General features: G+C 39.3%; 1 protein-coding gene across 2 annotated transcripts; it reads left to right on the top strand.

Moving 5' to 3' along the window:
* Window positions 1-1,781: 1,781 nt before the first annotated feature.
* Window positions 1,782-22,444, top strand: LOC122468985 (E2F associated phosphoprotein). 2 transcript variants are annotated; one of them, XM_043555967.1, is made up of 6 exons: window positions 1,782-1,968; window positions 6,293-6,474; window positions 8,047-8,142; window positions 9,306-9,423; window positions 12,322-12,435; window positions 19,901-22,444. In XM_043555967.1, the coding sequence occupies exons 1-6, from the start codon at window positions 1,895-1,897 to the stop codon at window positions 20,175-20,177; spliced, it is 861 nt and encodes a 286-aa protein (XP_043411902.1). In that variant the 5' UTR covers window positions 1,782-1,894; the 3' UTR covers window positions 20,178-22,444. The 2 variants fall into 2 exon arrangements, with proteins under 2 accessions (XP_043411902.1, XP_043411903.1); XM_043555968.1 differs by lacking the exons at window positions 9,306-9,423; window positions 19,901-22,444 and having other exon boundaries at window positions 1,783-1,968; window positions 12,322-12,392.
* Window positions 22,445-22,702: the final 258 nt, after the last annotated feature.

Raw genomic sequence — 22,702 nt, 5'->3', positions numbered from 1 at the left:
GGTGCCCCAATTTTTATTTTTTTAAGTAAGCACTAGGCCCTGTTGCATCCACACGACTCCTGAAACAGAATGCTATGGGCACCAGTGACAGTCACAACAAAGTTTATTGCAATGAGAGGCAAGATCGACCGATCAGGACCAACACTTTTGATCAGAGTGCGGCCTTGAACAGCCGGGGTACAGAGTTTTTATAGCCGATCACATCGTTTTATCATCACCTGGGAACAGAACAAAGAAATAGTTCCCAGATGAGTTCGAAACAGTTCCCGGATGGGGTGATTATTTTAGACTTTCTGCCATTAAGTTGCAACCAGTGGATCTCCTCGACCCTGCTCTGATGCTCTTTTCTTTGAACTTTGGTGTCCTTAATTGTTGAAGCCTAATTTACAAGAGTATGAAGCGTAATTTACAAGAGTAAAGCAAGGCTGTTATCTCTTAACCTTCAGTGTTAACACAAAAGCTGTTATCTCTCAAGCTACAGGTTAGCCCTACACTACAATTTAACCCTCACAGGCCCAACAGGGGGCTTGAAATCCTGACCCCGAGATTAAGAGTCACATGCTCCACAGACTGAGCCAGCCGGCGCCCCTAATAGGATTTCATTTTAAATAGTCGAATCTAAACTTAAGGGTATTCCTTATAACTAACACTAGTACAAACCATTTCATAATTACCAAGTTTTTCTTCCTAGAAGGGGCCCAGCCCAGCTGGTGGAGTATGGGGTTCCCATAGGAAGGCAGACAGCATAATGGTGGAGCCCCACAGGGTGTGCTATGTGACTTTGGGTGTGTAGAGGGAGTTAAGTGCAACTCCTGATGGAGGGACAGGGAGAGGATGGACTGAGAGAAAGTTTCTGTTAACATAGGAGTAAAAGTAGGAGTTATTTTGTCCTTAATGCCATTTTATAAACAAGGGAACCAGCATAAGACCCATTAATTATGTGACTTTTCCAAGGCTCTAGAGCAAATCAGTAACGAATCTAGGAAAGAATTCAAGCTTCCCACACTTAAGCTTTATAGTTCTTAATTACTGACCAGGCAACTATAAATAACTGCTTCATTGGAAGAAATCTGCAAGTACCAAAGATATAATAAAATGAAATATAAAAATAACTTAAAAAAATTTTTTTTTAAGTTTATTTATTTTTGAGACAGAGAGAGACAGAGCATGAACGGGGGAGGAGCAGAGAGAGAGGGAGACACAGAATCGGAAGCAGGCTCCAGGCTCTGGGCCATCAGCCCAGAGCCCGACCTCACGGACCTCGAGATCGTGACCTGAGCTGAAGTCGGACGCTTAACCGACTGAGCCACCCAGGCGCCCCCTAAAAATAACTCTTAATCCTCCCAAAAGAATGACACAAAATAGAAGTTACCAAGCCAGAGACTTTTATTTCCTCCCCTCTGTTACAGCCTGTAACAGTCCTCCAAAACGGAGGTTCTTTTTTCCAGGTATCAACTGAATTGTCTTTATATCAGAGTTCTCAAACTTTTTGGTCTAAGGACTCCTTTGCACTCTCAGAAATTACTGAGGATCCTAAAGAGCTTTTGTTATGTGCTGCCTGTTCCTCAGCGTCTAGATTTCTGCTCCTTTATGTCACGATGTGAGACACTGTACATAGAGTGCTCGTCTCAGAGGCTGCTACTTATGACAGTGCTAATTACTATTTTCAGTAATAAGGTAACTCTTTTCAGGTACGCGAAAGCAGCGCACCGCTGTGGTGGATGCTAGGGCTGATCCTTTCTCCCCGCCCTCTTGCTAGGATGATCTGCGCAGGCGCGCAGGGAGGGCACGGAAGTGCGGGCGGAAGTGGGTTCCAGACTCTAGCGGAGCGGCCTGTGGAGTAAACAAATACCGAGCGGCCGCTTGCCGCTGGTGCCAGAGGGTACAGGCCACCATGAACCGGCTCCAGGATGACTATGACCCCTACGCAGTTGAAGAGCCTAGCGACGAGGAGCCAGCTTTGAGCAGGTGGGTCCCTGTCCCGTCCCGGCCCCCGAGGCTTCGGACCGAGGCCAGGCTTTAGCCTTCTGTATTCGCTGCGCCTACCAGGCCTTTGGGGACCCTCGGACCAGCAGTTGGGCGCCTTTTGCGTCTCGCTGTTGCCTGTGCGACGCCGAGGGGGGTTCTGGTGAGGTGGGGGGGGGGGGCTGGCGACACTCGCGCGGGGAACAGAGATATTCTGGAGTAAGTCTTCAAAAACCTTGGAATCGAATCCTGCCTCTGCAGCTTGCTAACTGTGACTGAAGGCAAGTTATCCTCCTTTTGCTCATCTATAAAAAGGAACTATAATAGGGGCTCCCGGTTGGCCCAGTCAGTTAAGCCTGGGGCTCTTGATTTCCCCTCAGGTCATAATCTCTAGAGTCGTGAGATCTCCCTATGTTGGGCACAGCGCTGGGCGTGCAGCCTGATTAAGGACCCTCTTCCCCCCCACCCCCGCTCGCTGTCTCCAAAATAAATAAACAGAAAAAGGCAATATAATAACTATATCTTAAGTATATTGTGAGGCTTATGGGACTTACTGTGAACTGACAATCTTGAAGACGAAACTGCCATAAACAGAAATAAGGGACTATTCAGCCTGCCTTTTTGAACGCCTGTCTGTCTTTCTCTGGGCTACGGTTTTCTGCAGGCTTGCACTATAGTAGGGGAAATCAGACACGTATCTCGGAAGATAAATATCTTGAAAAGAAGTATGTATCTCAGAAGAGTATTGTAGAAAACAGTGGCCTGAGATAGTCACAAATCAAATTCTGTGGGAATTTCCAGTAAGGAGGGATTAATCCTACCTGGGGGAAGCTTGCAGTTATGTTGGCAAGAGAGTTCCAGGAAAATTTATCCACTTTTTAAAGCTGGCAGCAGATTCTATTAATAAATCTAAAACCTTCTGTTCAACTAAGCTTTTTGTGGAACTGACGTTTCTTCAATTATAATGTTTCCTCGTGTTATCCTGGGAGGGGTTGAAGGCTTGGGAGATTAGACTGCTGTGAAGATTTCTCTTGTGGGGAGTAAGGATGGATTGCAAGGTTTCCTGAGAGAAAGAGTGGCAGTTAATGGGTCTGGTCTGTGAAAGGAGGTATATGAATTAGTAGGCCTCAATTAATAATTCAGTTTGATTGGAATATAGCAGGGTTTCCTGGACTTGAGTTATTTAGCCGTTACTGTCTCTATATTTCCCCGTGTTACTATTTATTTAATACTTTTCCTTAGGTCGGGGTGCGTGGGTGGCTTACTTGGCTGAACCTCCGGCTCTTAATTTCGGCTCAGGTCATGATCTCATGGTTGGTGAGATCAAGCCCTGAGTTGGGCTCTGCCAGTGACAGCATGGAGCCTGCTTGGAATTCTCTCATTCTCTGCCCCTTCCCTGCTTTCTCTCTTTCTCAAATAAACAAACATTAGATTTTTTTGAGTTAAATTTCTTTTTAAAAATATGAGAGAGAATGAGAGAGAGGGGGAGAGTGGCAGGGAGGCAGAGAGAACAGAACCCAAGCAGGCTCCGAGATGCCAGTGCAGGGCCCGAACTGGGGTTTGATCTCACCAACCATGAGATCATGACCTGTGCTGAAACCAAGTTGGATGCTTAACTGAGACACCCAGGCACCCTAATTGTATATTTAAATGCATGTACTTGTGACAGTAAATTATGCTATAAGAAAAGTTAAACAAAAAATAATACAGAGGGGTTCTGTGTCTTCTCCACCCAGTTTCCCTCAATGTTAACATATTTGATAAAACTTTGCTGTAATATCACACCTGGGATATCGACATTAATGGGGTCAAGATATAGGAACGTTTCCATTACCACAAGGATCCCTCATTGCTCACTTCCTGTCCCCTCTCTCCCATGCACTACTTAATTGCTGGTAACTACCAATCTATTTTCCACTTCTATAATTTTGTCCTTTTCAAGAATATTATGTAAACGGAATCATGCAGTATGTAACCTTTTGAGATTGGTTGTTTTCATTCAGCATAATACCTGGAGGTTCATCCACATTATTGCAGGTGTCATGAAGTCATTCCTTTTTTATTGCTGAGTACTATTTCACATTTGTTTTAACTATTCCCGTATTTAAAAATTTTTAAAAATATTTTTTAATTTTAGATAGTGTGAGTGGGGCAGGGGGCAGAGGGGGAGGGAGGGAGGGAGGGAGAGAGAGAGAGAGAGAGAGAGAGAGAGAGAGAGAGAATCTTAAGCAGACTCCATGCTCGGCACAGAGCCTGACACAGGCTTCTATCCCATGATCCTGGGATCATGACCTGAGCTGAAATTAAGAGTCAGTTGCTCAACTGACTGAACCACCCAGGCACCCCTTAACCATTCCCTTATTGAAGGATGTCTAATTGTTTCTAGTTTTGACTCTTGTGAATAAAGTATCTGTAAACACTCATGTAGAGGTTTTTGTGTGAATGTTAGTTTTCAGTTTTCTGGGATAAATGCCCAGGAGTGTGATTGCTGGATTGTATGGTGTTGCATGTTTAGTTTTATAAGAAACTGTCAAGCTGTTTTCCATAGAAGCTTTATCATTTTACATTCCCACCAGCAATGGCTTCAAAGTGGTCTGTCTTGGTACTCCTTAAGATAATCTACATTTTGCCCTTTGGAAACACTTGAATATAGGGAAAATCAGAGTTTCTCAGTGTCAGTAGAATTGACATCTTGGATCAGATAATTCTATGTTGAGGGGTTATTCTGTGCATTATAGGATGTTTAGCAGCATCCCTGACCTCTAGCCACTAGAAGCCAGTAGCCCCTCCTCCACCCCCTGCCCCAAGTTGTGGCAATCAAAAATGTCTCTAGCTATGCCATATGTTCTCTGGAGAACAGAGTGCTCCCCGTTGGAGACCACTGGTGGGTGAGAGGTAACGTTGAAAAGATAAGTTGAAACCAAATGGGAAAGGCTTTTTTGAATGCTGTGCTCAGAAGTTTGGCCATGGATGATTTCTTTGGGAATTGGCTAGTGGTATGATGAGAGTTCTTTAGGAATACCTTTCTGGCAACAGGATTAAGAGTGTACTGAAATGGAAGAGTTTGGAGGCCTGGAGATCCTTAGGATATGGTGGGACAGGCAGAGTTAAGAGAACCCAAATGAATATAGTGGTACTGGAGAAAGGGAGCATGCTGGTCAGGATGAGGAATGTTGTTAGATGGGGAATTCTCTTGAGAGTAGAATCTGGCTAAGGCCTCTATCACTAGCAAACTTGATTGGTGTGAATTGCAGTTTTCTGATTTACCTTCTGCTGGAGGCTCAAAAGCATTGTTGTAGAAGAAGAAAATAGAGAAACAAAAACCAGGGGTAGTCTGCAACTATTCATCATACCACAAATAATTGAACATTATTTATGAATTGTTGATTATATTAAAAACATCTTAGGCATTTCACTCATTTTGATAACATTTCATTCTTTTTGATATCTGGTTTAATTCTGTCATACTGTTATTTATTTAAAAAAATTTTTTAAGCTTATTTATTTTGAGAGAGAGAAAGAGCAGGGGAGGGGCAGAGAGAGGGAGAAAGAGAATCTAAAGCAGACTCTGCACGGTGAGTGCAGAGCTGGATGCAGGGCTCAAACTCACAAATTGTGAGATCATGATCTGAGCTGAAATCAAGAGTTGGCTGCTTAATGACTGAACCACCCAGGTGCCCCACTGTCATACTGTTGGTAATGGGGACAGGTGCAAAAGGCCAAGTATATTGGTAATAATTGCTCAGGAGCATTTGTAATATAACTTTCTCTTAATAGTTCTCTGTAGCATTGTGCCTTTTAAACTGTAATATGTAATTATTATCTGTTAACATTTTGTGTGGTTATATTAGCTATATATTGGTTATATATACTAAGTTTTATTTAAGTACTTAGAGTTTTAAAAATCTTTAAAAAACAGTAAAATTTTCATTGCTGATGGAAGTATGAATTGATACAAAACTTTAGGAAATAACAGTGTGATAATTCAAGAAGTCAGAAAGATGCTTGTATGTCTAATTCTAGACATTTATCCTAAGGAAATCAACAGAAAATTACATATACTCTACAGAGATAGTCATTGTAGCATAATAGCAAAGAGTTAGAAATAAATGTACAGCATCTGTAAGATGAAATGTTATGCGGACATTAAAAATATATTTAGAAATATGCAGAAAGGGTTTATCTTTAAATGAGAATAGCTGAATGTAATATAATAGATAAAGGCAACCTTGTAAAACTTAAAACTGTTGGGCAAGGAGATGATGGGAGTTATAAGTTATTTTAATTTTTTAGTATTCATGTGCCTTATGATTTAAACGTATACTAGTTCTGAAGATGAAGTGGATGTGCTTTTACATGGAACTCCTGACCAAAAACGAAAACTCATCAGAGAATGTCTTACTGGAGAAAGTGAATCATCTAGTGAAGATGAATTTGAAAAAGAAATGGAAGCTGAATTAAATTCCACCATAAAAACAATGGAGGACAAGTTATCCTCTCTGGAAACAGGTAAACTTTTAGATTTTCATATAGATATATATACATATTTTTTAACGTTTATTCAGTATTGAGAGACAGAGTGTGAGTCAGGGAGGGGCAGAGAGAGAGAGCGACACACAGAATCCGAAGCAGACTCTAGGTTCTGAGCTGTCAGCCCAGAGCCTGATGCAGGGCTTGAACTCAAAAACCATGAGATTGTGACCTGAGTTGAAGTCAGCCACCCAACTGACCGAGCTACCCATGTGCCCCTCATATAGATATTTTTCTAAGCTTTACAAGGCAGGAACCTCATTTGTGCCCTGTTGCATCCCAGCACTTTGAGTATGTGCTCATTAAATATTTACTGAGTGAATGAATAAATGTATTTGGCAACCTGAGCATAGTTTCTTTGATGACTAGTGAAGAATTTTCCTGTGTCGTTGAAATGACACTGTTTAGTATTGTTTACTTACATGATTTCCTTTTGTAATTTTTTTTTTAGAGTTTACTTGTGGAATGCCTGGGTGGCGCAGTCGGTTGAGTGTTCCGATTTGATTTTGGTTCAGGTCATGATCTCATGGTTCATGACATCAAGCCCCAAGTTGGGCTCTGCGCTGACAGCTTGGAGCCTGCTTGTGATTCTCCTTTTTCCCTCTCTTTCTCTGCCCCACTCCTACGCGTGCGCTCACTCACTCTCTCCTTCTCTCTCTCTCTCTCTCTCTCTCTCTCTCTCAAAATAAATAAGATCTGAGCCGAAATCAAGAGTCAGATGCTCAACTAACTGAGCCACTCAGAACTCCCTCCTTTATTTTTACCCCAGGATAAAAAAGAAAAAAAGAAAAAGACACACAAGCTTAGAGAGGTATTTTTAGAGTTATATAGCATTGATAGGGGCACATTGAATATGTCACCACAAATTGTGTCATTTTAGTAAGTAGTGAAACATACTTCATTTGGTACTTTGTCTTTATGTAAAATGTACTTGATCCAAAAACTGATTTGTGCCTTAGCTTTGGTTTCCATAATATATGCTATGTATTAACTGTTGGGAACTGAAAGCATATATAATAATAATCAAAGCAAAAGCAGATGTTAATTAAGAGGAAGAATTAGGGACACAAGCATATGACATGAATACAGTATGAGTCATGGCACTAGGCACAAGTGAGGAGAGAAGGAATGTGTTCTTGTGTCATTCCCTCTGCCGCTCTTTAGGGCTCTTATCCTCTTTCCCCTGAAGTCCCTTTCAACAAGATGTTTATTCCCTGTTCTTCACAGTGTACTGCATGGCTGAAAGGTAGAGAGCTGTATGGTGGCAATCTGGAAATAGGCTGTTTTATTGAATTAGATTTGTGGGAAGGGTGAGAGAATAATTTTCTCGTGATTAGGAACACTTAATCCATTTCTGTAATTAACAATTACAGTTCTCTGTAATTGCACAGGGCACAAACATTCAGTAAGTCATTGATGTGAAAGTATTTTTCCATCCAAATGAGATTGGGAATGAGTTGATACTGCTTTGAGGTGATGGAAGAATATACTGAGTTTTTTTTCTTGTCAGTTATGTATGGTTTAGTCTTTGAACTTCCCTTACATAACTAGGGTCTTCTTCAGGAACTGGAAAAGTTGGAACAGCTCTGACAAAGTACTACGATGATATATATTTTGATTCTGATTCTGAGGATGAAGACAAAACAGGTAAGTAGCATGTTTACCAGGTTTAACAGTTATATTTCATGGAAAAAACATTTACCTAACAATTATTGGATATTAGGATTTCCTTCTGAGTTTTGTCTTCTAAGAAATGGTAGGCCATTGATGTGAAAACAAAAGCAGGAGTGATGAATAAAAACAGATGGGAATGCACGTATGAGGCCTTGGGACCGGCAAGGGTACTGCATGGGTGTGCCCAGGGAGAAGGACGGGGTGTCCCGACTCAGGGCTCTTGGCCACACTCTTCCTTAAGGTTCCTTAATGCAGCAATATTTGGTTTCACACCTGCAAATAGTTTCTATATTTTTATAGGAAATTTAGAAACTTATAAATACTTTATATTTTGAAGAATTTTTGCTGACTTCTTGCTTTTTTTTAATCAGCCTCTGTTCTTTAGAATTGATTTTGTATAAAATCTGAGCAAAGGTAAACATAATAAGAACTACAACTAATTTAATTATATCAGTAGTTACACTGGAATACACAGACAACACATTTATATGGTGAAGAAACAATTTTATGTTTATATTATTACCTAAGTATTGACCTAAGTACATTTTAAAAGTCTAGTGTATGTGGATTATCATAGTGTTTTTTCATTCATTTTTGAAATGTTTTATTTTGATTTCACTACCATTTTATAGATAGGAACTTGTTGAGACTTTATACATCAAAATTTTCTAATCTTGGCTCCCTTTGACCTTTCTGAGACTCTGAATCCTCATTATTTGAATTCGGTTTTTGAGATAACAGTTTTTAGTGAAGAAACAATTTTTGCCTCTTCTGTCAGCTTCATTTTAATCCCTTGGTTTTTTTTTAAGTTTATTTATTTATTTTGACGTTCACACAGGGGAGGTGCAGAGGGGGATGGAGGGATAGAATCCCAGTCTGATCCTGTGCTTGAACCCACGAATAGTAAGACCATGACCTCAGCTGAAATCAAGAGCCGGATGCTTAAGTGACTGAGCTACCCAGGTGTCCTGATGCTTTGTTAATTGGATAAGAACTTTATTTGGAGGAATAGTTAAAAATTTTTTTTTTAGGAAAATATAAGTAGAAAAAAAGGTAGGTGGGAATTCTACATTCTGTCTTAAAAAGGTGTGTAATTTAGACATACCTAGCCATATCCTTAACATTTTCAAAATTAGCACAGGTGAGCAAGAAGAAAAAGAAGAAACGACACAGGATTCCAACAAATGATGAATTACTGTATGATCCTGAGAAAGATAACAGAGATCAGGCCTGGGTTGATGCACAGAGAAGAGGGTAAGAACTTAATTTTAATATTTAGAATCTTCAGAGAAAAACGATTAAAAGGTGATATTTACAACATTCACATTTTCACTGTATGTGTATATGTTCATATGGACATACATTAAAATTTTTGAGAAAAAACTGCTGAATTGTTTACTTTGAAAATTACCAGCAAATTTCATTCAGATGATTTATTTTTGAGAGAGAGAGTGTGTGGGTGCACATGGGGGAGCAGCAGAGGGCAGGGCTCAGAGGATCCGAAGCGGGCTCTGTGGCTGACAGCAGAGAGCCTGATGTGGGGCTCAAGCTCAAAAATTGTGAGATCATGACCTGAGCTGAAGTTGGATGCTTAACCAACTGAGCCATCTTGGCACCCCTAATGAATATATTTGTGTGTGTGTGTGTGTGTGTATTTTAATGTTTATTTATTTTTGAAAGATCATCTGAAGCAGGCTCTGCATTGTCAATGCAAAGCCTGATGTGGGGCTCGAACTCATGAACTGTGAGATCATGACCTGAGCCAAAGTCAGATGTTCAACTGACTGAGCCCCCCAAGCGTCCCCGCCCCATGAATATCCCCAGTGTAAAATAAACATTTTAAGTGCTATGAGTATTGAGATAGTTAAGGAAATTATAGTGTAGCTCTTGATTCTGGTAACAGAATTTGTCAGTGAGGTAAGATGGAATGTATCTTTATTATATAATCTTTAAAAAACAATTTTTTTAAAGTAAACTCTACTCCCAGTGTCGGGCTTGAACTCATGACCCAGCCAGGCACCCCTTTTGTTATATAATCTTGAGAAGAAATAACATTTTATTGACTTACTCACATTCCTGCATCAAGCAGTAGTTGCCTTTTGAGACCACAGAAACCAACTTAAAATAATGAACTCACTACTTTTTAAGTATCACAAGGGCAGTGATCATGCCTGTCTGTTCACTGCTTTATCCCAGGCATCTTGCACTTTGTAAAATGGGCTCTCATTAAGTAGCTATTGAATGAATAAGTTACTTTCTTGGGTTTGGGTTTTGAAATCTGTTAAGCATTGGAGGTATTTAACAACAGTTTTAAAGTATGTACTACATGTTTTCAGTATTTTTCCCCAGAGACATTTAAAGGATTTAGAAAGTAATGCCACATGATTTATTTTCTGTTGTTGAGGTTTTAGGAGTTTACCATAAGTCCCTTTTTTAAAAAAAATTTTTTTTTTTTCAACGTTTATTTATTTTTGGGACAGAGAGACAGAGCATGAACGGGGGAGGGGCAGAGAGAGAGGGAGACACAGAATCGGAAACAGGCTCCAGGCTCTGAGCCATCAGCCCAGAGCCCGACGCGGGGCTCGAACTCACGGACCGCGAGATCGTGACCTGGCTGAAGTCGGACGCTTAACCGACTGCGCCATCCAGGCACCCCCATAAGTCCCTTTTAAGAATATATATTTTCATACTTTACTTTCATAGGTAGATTCATGCTGTAATTTTGCAGTCAGCGAATATTTATTGGACACTTATTATGTACTAGACACTGTTCTGTATTCTTGAAATACATCAAGGAACAAAACAGACCAAAATCCTTAGGCACTTAGAGCTTACATGCTTGTTTTTTAAATGTAGCTTTACTAGGTTTTTCAAATTAATAGACTTTATGCTTTTAGAAGAGTTTTAGATTTACAGAAAAATTGAGCCAATAATACATAGTTCCCATATACCTTCCCACAACAACACACACACACAGTTTCACCTGTTAACATGTTACATTAATATGGTACATTTGTCACAATTAATGAACTGGTATTTATACATTATTATAAACTAAGGTCCATAGTTTATTCACATTTCCTTAGTTTTTACCTTCTGTCCATTTTCTGTTCCAAGAGCCCATCCAGGATGCCATGTTACTTTTTTAGTATATGTGCTGCCAAAACGAGCGTGCCATGTTATTTTTAATTGTCATGTCTCTTTAGGCTCTTCTTGGCTCTGACAGTTTTCAGACTTTTTCTTGGTTTTGATGACCTTAACATTTTTCAGGAATACTGGACAGATACATTGTAGGAGGCCATTCTATTGGAATTTGTTTGATGTTTTTCTCATGATTAGACTGGGATAATGAATTTGGGGGAGGAAGACCACAGAGATGAAGTGCAATTTTCATCATTTTGTGATCAGTTGTTAATAGTGACCTAATATTGACCTTGATTGCCATGGTATGGAAGTGTTTGTCAGGTTTCTCAACTGTAAAGTTACCCTCTGCCCCTCCTTTCCATATTGTACTCTTTGGAAGGAAGTCACTATGTGCAGCCCAAACTTGTGGAGTGGGGAGTTATGCTCCACTTCCTTAAGGGGAGAGTATCTTCATTAATTATTCTTCTTTATGGGAGATTTGTTCCTTCCTTCCTTCCTTCCTTCCTTCCTTCCTTCCTTCCTTCCTTCCTTCCTTCCTTTGTTCAGTCATTTATATTACAGTATGGACTCATGGGTATTTACTTATACTTCAGGTTATAATCCAATACTACATTATTTTGTTATTCTCATTGTTTCAGCTTTGTCCACTGGGAACTCTTTTCAGTTGGCTTCTGTGCCCCCTTGACATACCTACCTCGTTGTTTTTGAGCACTTCCTTACTTTCTGGTACTACAGGATGCTCCAGGTTCATCTTGTATGCCTCATTCCTAGAATCAGTTATTTTTCATAGGAGTACTAGTTTCTTTTATTGGAGAGTGGCATTAGAAATCATGCCACTGGGGGTGTCCGGCTGGCTCAATCCATAGAGCATGTGACTCTTAATCTTGGAATTGTGAGTTTGAGCCCCTTAAAAGGAGGGAGTGGGGCCTCCTTAAAATAAAAAAGAAAAAGAAATCAAGATCTGGCTTTAATGTGCACCTCTTGCCCCCCTTTCTTTTTCTGTTCTAGCTACCATGGTTTTGGAATACAGAGGCCACATCAACAACAACAGCCTGTTCCAAATAGTGATGCTGTCCTGAACTGCCCTGCCTGTATGACCACACTATGCCTTGATTGCCAAAGGTAATGGATAAAGGGTAACAACACACACACACACGTACATATACATGCACACAATGAAAACAACTTGGTGATCTTTTGTTTAAATCAGAAATAGACTTTTGAGGTATATACTTAGGAATTCTAATAAAGTTCTCTCCTCTTATATCCTTGCTGCTATATGACTAACCTTTATGCAAATACTTTTGGTTATATGTAGTTCTATTATAAGTAGTTTTTTAATAAAACACTTAACCATTACTGACACAGATTCAGTGAAACTGCATGTATGTTGTGGAATGACATAATCTCTCAAATACACATTTTTAAAAATGTTTTATTTATTTTAGAGAGAGAACAAGAACGAGTGGGGGAGGAGCAGACAGAGAGGGGGACAGAGGATCCAATGCGGGCTGTGCACTGAGAGCAGTGAGCCCGATGCAGGGCTCCAACTGACAAACTGTGAGATCATGACCTGAGCCAAAGGCGGATGCTCAACCTACTGAGCCACCCAGGCGCCCCTCAAATACACTCTTTTTAAAAAAATTGTGATAAAGTACATATAAGATGTCCTATTTTAACCATCAAAATTTTTTTATTAAAGAGTCCATCATTTGTATATTTAGTTTATTGTCAACTAGATCATTTAAAAATTTAATACCTTTTGTGTGTGTATATATTGAGAACTTTTAAGATCTCTCTTAGCAACTTTCAAGGATGTAGTACAATGTTGGTAACTATTTAAACAATATTATATCCCCAGACCTTCTCCATCTTATAACTGGAAGTTTGTACCATTTGTCTGTCTTCACCCATCCACGCTTCCCCCACCAACCACAAATCTACACTCTGTGTTTAGGAGTTCAGGTTTTTTGTTTTTTGTTTTTTGTTTTTTTGTTTTTGGATTCCACATATAAGTGAAATCATTCAGTATTTTTCTATCTCTGTCTGACTTATTTAGTATAATGCCCTCATGTTTTCACAAATGGCAGGATCCTCCTCCTCCTCCTCCTCCTCCTCCTCCTCCTCTTCCTCCATTGTATCTATACACCATGTTTTCTTTATCCATTCACCTATGCATGGACACTTAGTTTGTTTCATGTTTTGGCTGTTAAGAATTCTGTTGCAGTAGGTTTTGGAGAGAAGACCATAGAGCTAAAGTGTTGTTTTCATTACATTATATCAAGGGCACAGACTATCAACCAAAAATCAACAGATTTATGACTGGTAATGTTGACCTTTATCACCTGGCTGAGGTAGGGGTACATATACCTCTTTGAGATAGTGATGTCATTTCCTTTAGATATATACCCAGAAGTGGGATTGCTGGATCATACGGTAGTTATATTTTTAGTATTTTGAAGAGTCTCCATATTGTTTTCATAGTGGCTGTACCAATTTAAATTCCCACCAATAGTGCACAAGGTTTCACTTTTGTTATCCTTTGTCTTTTTGATAATAGCCATTCTAACAGGTATAAAGTGACATCTCTCTGTAGTTTTGATTTGCATTTCCCTGATGATTAAGGATGTTGAACACCTTTTCATGTACCTATTGGCCATTTGTATATCTTTTTTTGGAAAAATATTCAGGTCCTTTGCCCATTTTCTAATTGGATTGTTTATTTTCTGCTAATGAGTTGTAGGAGTTCCTTGAATATTAATCTGTTAACCCCTTATCAGATACATGATTTACAAATATTTTCTCCCATTCCATAGATTGCCTTTTCCTTTTGTTGATTGTTTCTTTGCTGTGCTGAAGCTTTTTAGTTTGATGTAGTCCCACTTACATTATTTAATTTTTTTAACTTAAAAAAAAAAAAGGTTTATTTATTTCGATACTGTGAGTGGGGGAAGGGCAGAGAGAGGGGGACAGACAATCCCAAGCAGGCTCCACCTCCAGCACAGAGCCTGATGTGTGGCTCCATTTCACAACCATGAGATTGTGACCTGAGTTGAAATTAAAAGTTGGGGGCGCCTGGGTGGCGCAGTCGGTTAAGCGTCCGACTTCAGCCAGGTCACGATCTCGCGGTCCGTGAGTTCGAGCCCCGCGTCGGGCTCTGGGAGGACGGCTCGGAGCCTGGAGCCTGTTTCCGATTCTGTGTCTCCCTCTCTCTCTGCCCCTCCCCCGTTCATGCTCTGTCTCTCTCTGTCCCAAAAATAAATAAACATTGAAAAAAAATTTAAAAAAAAAAAAAAAAAAAAAGAAATTAAAAGTTGGATGCTTAACTGATTGAGCCACCTAAGCTCCCCCAACTTGTTTATTTTTGCTTTTGTTGCTTGTGCTTATCCAAAAAGTTATTGCTAAGACCCATGTTGAGCTTTTTCCCTATGTTCGAGTAGTTTTACAACTTCATGTCTTAAATTTAAGTCTTTAATCTATTTCGAATTAATTTTTGTGAGTGGAGTAAGACAGGGGTCCAGTTTCATTATTTTGCAAATGACTGTCCAATTTTTCCAAAACCATTCATTGAAGATATTATCTTCCCAGCATTGAATATTTTTGGCTCCCTTGTCAAATATTAGTTGACCGTGTATGCATGAGTTTACTTCTGGGTTCTCTGTTCTGTGAGTCTGTGAGTCTGTTTTTATGCTAGTCCCATATTGTTTTGATTATCATAGCTTTGTTGTTTTTGTTTTTTTAAAATTTTTTAAATGTTTATTCATTTAAATGTATACAGAGAGTGTGGGCAGAGGAGAGAGAGGGAGACACAGAATCCAAAGCAGGCTCCAGGCTCCGAGCTGTCAGCACAGAACCCGACGCACGGCTTGAACTCATGAATTGTGAGATCATGACCTGAGCTGAAGTCAGAGGCTTAACCGCTTAACTGACTGAGCCACCCAGACACCCCTGATGATCAAAGCTTTGTAGTACAGTTTAAAATGAGGAAGTGTGATACTTACAGCTTTGTTGTTCTTTCTCAAGGTTGCTTTGGCTATTTGGGGTTTTTTGTGATTCCACACAAATTTGAGGTTTTTTTCTATATAAGATTTTTTTCTATTTCTATTGACTCTAGAAGGCTTTGGGTAGTATGGACATTTTAACAATAGTAATTTTTTTTTTTTTTTTAACATTTCTTTATTTTTGAGAGACAGGGAGAGACAGAATGCGAGTGGGGGAGGGGCAGAGAGAGAGGGAGACATAGAATCTGAAGCAGGCTCCAAGCTCAGAGCTGACAGCACAGAGCCCAACATGGGACTTGCACTCATGGACTGCGAGATCATGACCTGAGCCAAAGTCAGATGCTCAAATTACTGAGCCACCCAGGTGACCCAGTAATTCTTTAAAAAATTAAAAAAATTTTTTTTTAAATGTTTATTTATTTTTGAGAGAGAGAGAAAGAGAGAACACCACTGGGGAAGCAGGGGAGGGGCAGAGAGTGGGGTGGGGGACAGAGAGTCCAAAGCAAGTTCTCTTGCACTGACAGCAGAGAGCCTGATGTGGGGCTCAGACTCATGAACTGTGAGATCATGACCTGAGCTGAAGTCTGACACTTAAACCACTGAGCCACCCAGGCGCCCCAACAATAGTGATTCTTTTGATGCGTGCACATGGGTTATCTTTCCATTTACGTGTATTTTCTTCGTTTCCTTTCATGAATGTCTTAACAGTTTTCTGTGTATAAATCTCTCACCTCCTTGGTTAAATTTATTCCCAAGTGTTTTATTATTTTGGATGCCATCATGAATGGGATTATTTTCTTAATTTCTTTTTCAGATAGTTTACTGTTAATGTATAGAGAGCAGATTTTTGTAATTTTTATTTTTAATCTTTTTTTTAACGTTTATTTATTTTTGAGAGAGAGCATGAGCGGGGGATGGGCAGAGACTGAGGGAGACAGAATCCAAAGCAGACTCCAGGCTCTGAGCTGTCAGCACAGAGCCTGACATGGGGCTTGAACTCACAGACTGTGATATCTTGACCTGAGCTGAAGGGGGATGCTTAACTGACTGAGCCACCTGGGCCCCCCCTTTAAAAAAATTTTTTTTTAAAGTTTTGAGAGCAGCTGTGGGGGAGGGGCAGAGAGAGAGGGAGACAGAATCCCAAGCAGGTGTTGTGTTGTCAGTGCAAAGCCCGATGCAGGGCTCTATCTCCTGAACCCATGAGATCATGACCTGAGCCAGAATCAAGATTCAGACTCTTAGCCACCCTGGCGCCCCTGTAATTGGTTTTGTGTCCTGAAACTTCATTGAATTTTATATTTATTTCAACAATATTTTAATATTTTTTTTGGTGGAGTCTTTAACATTTTATGCGTATAAGATTATATTATCTACAAACAGTTTTATTTCTTCCCTATTTGGATACCTTTTATTTCATTTTTTTTTGCCTGATTGCTCTGGCTAGGACTTGTAGTACTATGTCGACTAGGACTGGTGAGAGTGGGTACTCTTGTACCCCATTTTAACCATTTTAAGTGTACAATTCAGTGACATGAACTACATTCACAATATTGTGCAGCTATCACCACAGTCCATTTTAGAAACTTTTTTGTCATTGCAAACAGAAACCTTGTACCCATTAGACAAAATTCCCCATTCTCTACCCCTTCCTGCCCCAGCCTGTGGTAACCTCTATTCTGTTTACCTTTCCGGATTGTTAATCGCTCATGTATAGAAGTGAACAGATTTTTGTGTGTTGATTTTGTACCCTGAAATTTTGCTGAAGTAGTTTATTAGCTCTAATAGTTTTTTTGTGTAATGCTCAGAATTTTCTACATACAAGATCATGTCATCTGTGAATTATTTGTTTCCGGCGTGGATGCCTTTTATTTCTTTTTCTTAGCTAATTGCTCTGATTAGAACTTCAAGTACTATGTTGGATAGAAATGGTGAAAGCAGATATTTTTAGTCTTGTTCTTGATCTTAGAGGAAAAATTTTCATTTTTGAATATGATGTTAGCTGTGGAATTTTCATATATGACCTTTATTGTATTGAAGTTCCTTCTATTTTTAGTTTATTGGGTATTTTTACCATGAATTGGTGTTGAATTTTGTCAAATTCTTTATTTTTATTTCTCATTTTTTAAATGTTTATTATCTATTTTTGAGAGGGGGAAGAGAATGAGCAGGGGAGGAACAGAGAGAGAGGGAGACATAGCATCTGAGCTGTCAGCACAGAGCCCAACATGGGGCTCAAACCCATGAACCTCAGGATCGTGCCTTGAGCTGAAGTTGGACGCTTAACTGACTGAGCCACCCAGGCGCCCCTAGAAGCTCTTTAAGCTTTTAAAACTGTAGCTTTTAGGGGCGCCTGGGTGGCGCAGTCGATTAAGCGTCCGACTTCAGCCAGGTCACGATCTCGCGGTCCGTGAGTTCGAGCCCCGCGTCAGGCTCTGGGCTGATGGCTCAGAGCCTGGAGCCTGTTTCCGATTCTGTGTCTCCCTCTCTCTCTGCCCCTCCCCCGTTCATGCTCTGTCTCTCTCTGTCCCAAAAATAAATAAACGTTGAAAAAAAAATTAAAAAAAAAACAAAACAAAAAACTGTAGCTTTTACTAAAATGGTGACAAGAATGGCATCAGTTGTCATGAGAGGAGGGCAGTCTCAGGCCACAATGTGAAAAGACAGTCAAAACATTAGCTCTCAAGTTTCCAATAACTTTTCTTGTCTTTCTAAGTTTGAAGAGCAAATGAAATTATTTTTGGAGATAAAAGTTACTTTTAAAGCAATAGAAAAGAGGATATATTCATTCTTTATTATCTATTGACACATTTTTTTCCTACTCTTTTTTTTTTTTTTTTTATGTTTATTTTCAGGAAGAGAGAGAGTATGAGTGAGGGAGGGGCAAAGAGAGGGGGAGAGAGAGAATCCCAAGCAGGTTCCCTGCTTTCAGTGCAGAGTCCGATGTGGGGCTTACTCCCACGAACTGTGAGGTCATGACCCGAGCTGAAATCAAGAGTTAGATGCTTAACTGACTGAGCCACCCAGGCGCCCCAGTTTTTTCCTATTCTTAAAATAACCCTTAACATTTCTTTAAATTTCTCATTTTGTTCTGTTTGTATTTTGGTTGTATTTCAGTAAGTTTTTGGTCTTCTCAAATTTTACCTAATTGGAGATGCAAGAATATACACTGGGGGAAAAGATAGTCTCTTCAATAAATGGTGCTAGGAAAACTGGATAGCTACATGCGAGAATGAAACTGAACCACTTTCTTATATCATACACAAAAATCAACTCAGAATGGTTGAAAGACCTAAATGTGAGACCTGAAAGCATAAAACGGCTAGAAGAAAACATAGGCAGTAGTGTGACATCGGCTATAACAACATTTTTCTAGATGGTCTTCTAAGGCAAGGAAGATAAAAGCAAGAGTAAACTATTGGGACTACACCAAAATAAAAATCTTTTGTGCAGTGAAGGAATCCATCAACAAAATAAACCCACCGAATGGGAGAGGATATTTGCAAATGATCCATTTGATAAGGGATTAATATCCAAAATATATAAAGAACTGATACAACTTAACATCAGAAAAACCAATAATCCAATTAAAAAAATGGGCAGAGTATCTGAATAGACATTTTTCCAAAGTAGACCTATAGATGTCAAACAGACACATGAAAAAATGCTCGACATCATTAATCATCATGGAAATGCAAATCAGAACCACAATGAGGTACTCATACACTTGTCAGAATGGCTAGAATCAAAAAGACAAGATATAACAAGTGTTTGTGAGGATGTGGAGAAAAAGAACTCTTGTGCACTGTTGGTGGGAATGTGGTGCAGTTGCTGTGGAGAACAGTATAGAGATTCCTCAAAAAATTAAAAATAGCAATAACTTATGATCCAGTAATTCCGCTTCTTGGTTTTTATCCAAAGAAAATGAAAACTAATTTGAAAAGGTACATGTACTCTTATGTGTATTGTAGTATTATTTATAATAGCCAAGATACGAAACAACCCAAGTGTCCCTTGATTGATAGATAAAGACAATATGGTAATATACACAGTGGAATATTCAGCCATAAAAAGAATGAGATCTTGCCATTTGTAACAACATGGATGGACCTAAAGGGTATTATGCTAAGAGAAATAAGTCAAAGAAAGACAGATACTGTATGATTTCACCTATATGTAAAATCTAAAAAACAATAAATGAATTAACAGACAAAAAGCAGAAACTGACCCATAATTACAGAGAACAAACTGATGGTTGCCAGAGGAGAGGGTGGTGGGGGATGGCCAAAATGAGTGAAGGGGAGTGGGAGATACAGGCTTCCAGGTACGGAGTGAGTAAGTCATGGGGATAAAAAGGTACAGCATAGGGAATAAAAATGATACTGTAATAGCATTGTATGGTGACATGGTAGCTACACTCATGGTGGGCATACACAGGGTGTAAACCTGTTGAATCACTGTGTAGTACATCTGAAACTAATAGACACTGTATCAACTATACTTGAGTTAAAAACTTTTTTTTTTATCTAAATAGATAACCTATTAAAATGGGACATAAATCGCAATTCTCCATTTGTTTTTCCTCTTAGGCATGAATCATACAAAACTCAGTATAGAGCAATGTTTGTGATGAATTGTTCTGTCAACAAAGAGGAGGTTCTAAGATACAAAACCCCAGAGAACAGGAAGAAAAGGCGAGGCCATAAGAAGATGAAGTCTAATCGTGAAGATGCTCCAGAGCAGGTAGAGGCAGAAGTGGAAGAAATCTATCACCCCGTCATGTGCACCGAATGTTCCACTGAAGTGGCAGTCTATGACAAGGATGAAGTCTTTCATTTTTTCAACGTTTTAGCAAGTCATTCTTAAATAGCTAAGTTGGCATTTAATTGCCCAATACAATATACAACGCAAATATGGACACTTACTTTCCCTGCTAATTCCTCTCCATTGACATTCTGAGCGGTTATTTGAGGAAGCAGTGTTTGTCTTTTTGAAAGAGAATGGATGTCAACCTGCATCCCTCCACCTCCTTTAAAAAAATTTTCCCCCAGTTTTGATGGGACTAATTATTCATTTCCTTTTTGATGGGCATTTGGAAACCATGGGGACTTTTTACATATTAAAACTCTTTAGAATTAAAATGCTCTGGAGTTATAAGTAATGTTTCAGAGTGTTATTTTTTATTTTGGATGTACCCTTGGTGTGATTAAACTAGACACTATTCCCCCCACCCCCACTTCTGTCTGTATTGTTTTTGCTAAAAAGTATATTTACCTTCTATCATAGTATGAAGTGACATTATTTAGCAACTGTTAGAGTTACATGGAGTTAATATTGCCACGTGCTTTGAGTAATTAATATAGGTCTTTTCCTAAAAGGATTGTATAGTTAACAGTAATCTAACCTTAGTGAATTAACATAGTAAATAGAAATTTATGGTGATGGGTCGCCTGGGTGGCTCAGTCAGTGAAGCATCTGACTTCGGCTCTGGTCATGATCTCATCGTTCCTGAGTTCGAGCTCTGTGCTGACAGCTCAGACCCTGGAGTCTATTTCAGATTCCGTGTCTCCCTCTCTGTTTCTGCTCCTCCCCCACTCGTGCTCTGTCTCTCTCTCTCTGTCTGGAAAATAAACATTTAAAAAAATTAAAAAAAAAATTATGATGAGGAAGAGCAAGCTCACCCTCCACTCTTGGACTTAAAAATACAGTTGCTGCCTCTTATGCCCACTATTTGTTCTGGAATTTCTGTGGCCAGCAGCCAAGATACTGTTTTTTCTTTTTTGCTATTAATATAAAAATCATTAGTGACAGGTTGGAGGAAATTGCATTGTAGGCATCTGTGCTTTTGAAAAGAACGATTGGACTTGTTCCAAAAACATTAGGAAACTCAGGATCCTCCTGTTATTCTAGTAGAGATATGGTAGAGTGGAATGAAGTCAGAAAATAGGTATTTAAAAAAATTTTTTTAAAAATAATCTCTACCTTAGTGAGGCTTGAACCCACTACCCCAAGATCAGAAGTCTCATGCTCTACTGACTGAGCCAGCCAGGTGCCCCAGGAAATACATTGTATGTATGTATGTACGTATGTAAAAGATTTTATTTTTAAGTAATCTCCACACCCAACATGGGGCTTGAACTCACAACCCCCAGATCAGGGATTACTTGCTGTACTGACTGAGTCAGTCAGGTACTTCAGGAAATACATTTTAATTCAGGCTATCACACTAATCTTGGGCAAGTATTTTCCTCTGAGTTCCAGTTTTCTCATTTATAAGATGAAAAGATTGCATTAGAGCAGTGATTTCCCACAGAGGTCAGGGCTCAGCAGAGCTTGAGGGGGACCTCTACATACTCCCTCAGAATGATACATCTCCAGAAGGGAGAACATGTCCTTCCCACTGCCTTGCCTTCTGTGCTTTCTAAGGAGCACAGGAGAACTGGAACCAGTGACCGTATGATGTTCATATGAATTGGGTGGAGGCAGAAAAATGATAAAGAATTTGCTCCTAGGGATTTCCAATGTCTAAATAGCATATTTTATAATTTTTATAATATGCCGATGTCTATCTGGTTGGATATCTGATTGGAGATATATATATATATATGATGTATACATACTTCTAAATGTTTAAGCATATTGCCAGATGATCTGTTACAGAATAATACTACTAGTCTAATTTAACCTTGTTTTTGCCATATTATAGCTTTGCAAGATCTTTTTCCTACTTGCTGTCATTGCAGACCCTACTTTCTTCCCACATCCCACAACTACTGTTCCTTTGTACCCTCATCTCTACTGCAGGGTTCTCAGTGGTCTTATACATAAAGATCACCTGGGGCAGATATTTAAAAGGTGCTACCCAGAATGCGACTCAGTGACAAAAAATGAGGCAGGAAATCACAATATATAAAGATGCAGTTTTTGGCAACAACAAAGGGGAGAGACAGAACTGTGTAAAGCAGACTTTTGCGTATTATTGAAGCTAAGTTTGAGCTAGTTTGTTAGAACTTTAAGATGGCAATTGTAATGCCCAGGGTAACCATGAATATGTTGCAACAAGAATACTTAAAGTGATCTAAGAATAGAGTATAATATGTTTGACTATTATGTTATAAAATTATAAAACTGTACAGCTATTCTCTATGTCTCTTTATTTAAAAAAGATACCTTGAAGTATCACTTAAGGAAATTGGTGGTGAGCACTGTTCTGGCTTGAAGCAGAGAGGGCTGTGACAATTTTTGTGCTCCAGTTTTTAATGTGTAGCTTTTAAATTTTATTTTAATGCTTTATTTATTTTTGTGAGAGAGAGCACAAGTGAGGGAGATGCAGAGAGAGAGGGAGACAGAGAATCTGAAGTGGGCTCTGTGCTGACAGCAGTGAGCCCAAC

This window comes from Prionailurus bengalensis, chromosome B3 (genome assembly GCF_016509475.1).
Source record: "Prionailurus bengalensis isolate Pbe53 chromosome B3, Fcat_Pben_1.1_paternal_pri, whole genome shotgun sequence".
NCBI lineage: Eukaryota > Metazoa > Chordata > Mammalia > Carnivora > Felidae > Prionailurus > Prionailurus bengalensis.
The sequence above is the reverse complement of the archived record's forward strand: the minus strand, read 5'-3'. Positions and strand labels throughout refer to the sequence as shown.